General features: G+C 66.6%; 1 protein-coding gene across 1 annotated transcript in view; it reads left to right on the top strand.

The window, feature by feature from the left end:
- The window catches only part of SMTN (smoothelin), a 20,665-nt gene that overhangs the window by 10,322 nt on the left and 5,278 nt on the right, over window positions 1–5,065 (top strand). The window contains exons 9-13 of the mRNA XM_035898389.1: window positions 457–560; window positions 3,666–3,824; window positions 3,917–3,992; window positions 4,255–4,419; window positions 5,018–5,065. Coding sequence (XP_035754282.1) covers window positions 457–560; window positions 3,666–3,824; window positions 3,917–3,992; window positions 4,255–4,419; window positions 5,018–5,065 — 552 coding nt within the window. The remainder of the gene's footprint in view (window positions 1–456; window positions 561–3,665; window positions 3,825–3,916; window positions 3,993–4,254; window positions 4,420–5,017) is intronic.

Raw genomic sequence — 5,065 nt, 5'->3', positions numbered from 1 at the left:
TCAGCACTGTGAGGCCGTCTGGCCCTGGAGCCTGTCCCATCCCTACCATCCTGCCACATTTGTGCCCAGGTGTCCTTCCCCAACCCTCTGCCCTGTCCCCATGGCCCGACCCCATCCTTTGCCCCACGTTCATGCTCTGACCCCGCTGACCTGATGGTCCAGGGGAGTCCACACTGTCCTGCTCCCTCCCGTCCCCACCGCTGCACGATGTCTGATCCATCCCTGCAGACATGGTCGGCTTGGCAGCTCCTGGGGCCGTCTCTCACTTCAGGGGCAAGCCAGGGGTGGTGAGGAGGGCCGGGCTTCTCTGTCCCTTGGCTGTCCCCCGAGCTCAGTGCCACCGCTGAGGCAGGATGCATGCGGCAGCCAGGCAGCCCAGCTGGAGCCATTCCCCAGGTGTGGGGCTGAGCCTGCCAGGTTGGGGCAAACCCTGTGTGCGTCTCGCTCCCCTTGTAGAGGTGACCCTGGGGCTGCGGAGCACCCCCATCCGCATCACCACCATCCCCAGCAGCGGCAGCGGTGTCTGCAGCATCAGCAGTGTCAGCAGCAATGTCACCAAGGTGAGTGCCCAGAGGGGTGGGGTGCTGTGGGGCTGTGCCCCACGTGGGCATGGCCTGGGGGTTCTGGGCTTGGGGTGGGGAGCAGTGACCAGGGCAGGTGGGTTGGTGCTGGCAAGCTCTGGCTGGTTTAGGGTTTGGGTTTTTTCCTCACAAAGAGACCTTGGGGTCTGCTTGTGGACCCACAGCCCCAGCCCTGTGAGCCCCCTGGTCCCTGGACTGTGCCCCCATGTATGGAGATGCTCAGGGGGGTAGGAGGGGAGGTGTGTCTTCCTCTGTTTTAAATGCCTGCTAGGGTGGCAGCGGCTCAGGGAAAAACCCATTGCCACCCACCCCTCTGTTTTCCCTCCTGGGAATGGACCTCGGCCATGGAGCTGGGGAGCCTGCCTGGGGGGGGGTGCTCTCCAAGGGTCTCTGACCCACCCTGGAGCCATGGGTTGGGGTCTGGCCTCCTCCTGCTTTGCAATCCCGAGCTGACAGCGGAGCGGCAGCCCCAGCCTGCTTGGCCCAGGAGGGATTCTTGGGTGCAACTGGAAAAAAGAAAAATCCCTCTGATCTGTTTTGGGGGAGTGAGTGGGATGCAGCCCCCTAAGGTGCTGGGGGCGGCAGGACTGGTTGCACACAGGAGGCAGCTCTGCGCGCGCAGCCCTTCGAGTGCTTTTATCTCCTCCTGGCCATCTAGGGTAATGCGAAGCACTCGCGCACGCGGCCTTGGCAGGGGCCAGGATGTCAAGTGCAGCACTGCCTCGCTCATGCCGTGCGCTCGCCCGGCTGCCTTGGTGGCCATGGTACTGCCAGTGGCCGTGGCACCACTGGCTCACTCCATCCTCGGCTCAGCCCTCACCAGCATGAAGCAGGCAGTGCCTGCAGCCTGGCAGGGCTGCCCTCGGGTGCTGCCTGCACCAGCTAGCAGGTCCAGGTACTGCTGCCCACGGGCAGCTCACTGCCTGCAGAGGGGTGCCTTCGCCACGCTAATGCGCTTGGGCAGGCTTGGCCCGAGACGCCCGTCAGCTCTCATTAAGGTATTAGCGGCGCTGCCTGCCAGGGTGGGGGGCTCGGGGCCCATTGGCTGCCCGAGAGGAGACGTGGCCCCCAGGTGTGCTCCAGGTGGCGAGGAGGAGGAGGCAGCAGCGGTGCTGGCAGCCCTGCCAGGGAGGGCTTGGCTGGGGGGACTGGTGGGGTGCAGGGATCTGGGGACAGTGGCCACTGGCAGTGCGTCGTCTCACTGGTGGGGTGTTGCCTGCGCCCACTGTGTAGGGACCTGCTCCCCCTGTGGTATTGTCAGGCAGCATGGGCGGACGGGGGCCCCCAAAAATCACAGCTGATGGCCGAGGCCCTTGCCCCAGTACCAGCCTGGGGCTGGAGGTGCCGGTGTGTTGTAGGTGACACCAGCCAGGAGCAGGAGGGCGCTGGGGCGAGGGCGTGTGGGTGGTCCCCAGCCCTGGAGCGTACCCGGCAGGGTGGTGGTATGAGGCTGACCCTGCATGGGGGCTCAGCTCCACTTGCTGTGCCCCACAGCCCCCCCAGGCTGGCGTCAAGGGCACTTGCTGCCTGGGGCGGGGGGGCCGCTCGGCAGGGCTCCCCCCTTGCCGAGCCACCTGGTCCTGGGGCTGGAAACGCTGCCAAGTGTGAGCGCCTGGCTCGGCACCCCTGTGCAGGACCCCCAGCCGCTGCGACAAGAATAGCCTAGCGGGCGCGAGCCGTGCCGGCCGGCCTCCAGCTGGGGGTGGTGCCCCCGGCGCCCCTATAAAGGGCGGAGGACAGCTGAGCGGGGCTCACCGCAGCGCCTGCCGGCACCAGCACTGCCACCATGCCGGGGGTCAGCCTGGAGGGGCTGGCGCAGGCCGGGGCGGCTGAGCTGGCGGAGCTGCGGCAGGAGCTAGGGGCTTTCCGGGGTGCCGTGGAGGGGCAGCTGGAGCAGGCGCTGCAGCGGGGGCAGCCGCTGGCGCGGGGACTGCAGGCACTGGAGGAGGTGCACCGGGAGCTGCGGGCAGAGCTGGCGCGCCTGGGCCGCCGCCTCGACCTGCTGGTGCTGCAGCTGGGGCCGCCGGGGGCCCCCGTGGAGGACCTCAGCACCCTCCTTCTGGAAGCACAGGACCCTTGCGCCCATTTTGAGGGTACCGAGGAGCCCAGTGGCCCTGTGGCCCATCCGCCTGCTTTCTCCAGCACGCGCCAGCAATCGGTCCTGCACCTCTCCCGGAGCAACAGCGGCGTGAGTGCGGGCAGCCCTGCCCCACGGCAGCACCCGGCGGGGGGGGGGGGAGGGGGCAGATGGCGCCTGCCTGCTCCACATTGCCGGCGTGCCAGCGGGGTGGGCAAGCTGCAGGCAGCTGTCCTGCCCCCACCCGCGCACAGCAGTGGTGCAGGTGGTGGTACAGGCGCACGTGGCCGGCATCACCTCCCGCCGGCAGCTTTGCCGTGGGCCGGGCGCCAGGCAGGGGCATTGGGACACAGGATGGAGCCAGGTGTACGGTGGGGCTGTTCCAGCCCCGCACCAGCGCCCAGCACCTCCCTGCCGCTGCCTCCCTGCCCTATTCTGGGCCTGGCCCGCTGCCTGCTGCGCATTGCTGGGGGGTCGTGCTGAAAAGGACTTGGCGTCCTAGCTTTGCTCCGGCGGGGGCCGAGCTGGCCTAGATCCTGAGCAGGGATGTGGGGGAGGCTCTTGATCTCCTGCACAAGCTCTTCTCTCTGCTAAGTCCCTTAATTCCCTGGAAATCCTTTGTGCTGCTAATGGTGTGCACTGGCCTTGCCAGCACCCTGCCTGCTGCCGGGCGCCGGGCAGCCCCTGCCTGTGGGAGGGCCCTGGCAGCCTCCGGGGGTGGGGAACATTTGGGGGCGTTTTGGCAGCCAGACTGGGAGCAGGTCAGAGACTGACAGGCCCTCCCAGGGCAAGGGGTGCCATGGGGGGGATGTCGCGCTCCCCTGCCTGCTTCAGTCACCGCCAATACCTGTGGCGTCCCACTGGCTGTGGCATGTCTTCTCCAGGCCCTCACTGCCCCTGGCACTGGGCAAGTGTCAGGGTAATGGGGGGCTTGGACCCTAAGCAGCATGGAGGCGGGGGGGTGGCTGAGCTGGCGGGGGCTCAGTCGCACAGTGCTGTCTTTGTAGATGGAGCCAGAGGTGGTGGAGAAGCCCCAGGCGCTGAGGCTGGAGCCAGAGCTGCCCAATGGCATGGAGAAGGTCCAAGTGAGGGAGCTGGAGAGAAAGAGCAAGCTGAACGTCGAGGAGCTGAACAGGATTGAGGATGAGGATGTCCTGGATAAGATGGTACCTCCTCTGCTGCTGGGCTCCTGGGGGAAGGCAAGGGGCCACCGAGCTGCTGGCAGAGGGGTGATGCTGACCTCTACCCACTCTTGCAGCTGGATCGGACGACAGACTTTGAGGAGCGACGACTGATACGAAACGCTATGCGGGAGCTGCGCCAGCGCAAGCGAGGTACTTGGGGATGGTGACCCCTGCAGGGGTTGGGGCCCTGGTGGTGGCGTTGCTGGTAGAGCCTGGGCTGTCCAGCTGTGCTGAAGCAGGTGGGAGCATCAGTTCCTCTGCTGCACCCCTGGCTGTGCCAGCCTGAGGACATCTTCCTTCCCACCAGCTGGGTCTGGACCAGCAGCAGCCAGCAGGGCCCCCGGCGAGAGGGGGACCATGCCCGCTGGCCCTGCCTCTTGCAGCTTACGCTGCCTCTCGCCTGCATTTCCAGACCAGCGGGAGAAGGAGCGGGACCAGCGGCTGCAGGAGGCAAGGAGCCAGGCTACAGCAGGGAGGGCTGGCCACACCACAGAGACCACCACCACGCAGAGCACCCAGTCAGCCGACGGCTCGGCACGCAGCACCGTCACCAAGACCGAGCGTCTCGTCCAGTCTAGTACGGGCTGGGCTGGGGAGGCACAGGGCTTGCTTGCCCAGCATAGCCAGTGTGCCGGCCCTTCGGGGGGCCGTGCGGAGGCTTTCCTGGTGCTCTGCTGCTGCAGTTTCTCTCTGCCACTCTTGTTGCTTGTCCTGAGTCTGGCTTGACTGCGCTGGGAGCAGGACCATGGTTCGGGGCTGAGTTTTGGTGCATCTCTGGCTCGCCCAGAGCCTCTCTGGGCACCTTTAAGGGATCGTCTCTGGCAACTTCCCACCCGATCCTCTGCCCTGTCAGGGTGGCAAGGGCCTTGGTGTTGGACGTTGGGCCTGTCTCCTGTCCACTACCCTTTGCTCTCCCAGTCCCTGGGTGGCTCAAGCCGAGTGTCACTGCAGGGGGCTGAGGGATGCTCTGGCCTCTTTGCTCTGCCTGGGGGACACGCACGGTCTGTCCCCTGTCTGCCTGTCCTGGCCATGGCTCTGCCACCTGGGACTTCTCCCTGCTGCGCTACGTGGATGTGAGGGTGCATGGCAGCAGTGGGTGCCTGTGGGTGCTGCTGGCCCCGGTGCTAGCTGATCCCCCGGTGCCAGCTGATCCCCTGTTGCCTTGTCCCCTGCAGATGATGGCACCAAGACCTCCCGTACAACACCCACGGAGCCGAGGGATG

Source organism: Egretta garzetta, unplaced genomic scaffold (assembly GCF_000687185.1).
Source record: "Egretta garzetta isolate BGI_Z169 unplaced genomic scaffold, ASM68718v1 scaffold7, whole genome shotgun sequence".
NCBI classification, from domain to species: domain Eukaryota; kingdom Metazoa; phylum Chordata; class Aves; order Pelecaniformes; family Ardeidae; genus Egretta; species Egretta garzetta.
This window is presented reverse-complemented; position numbering and strand designations above follow the sequence as displayed.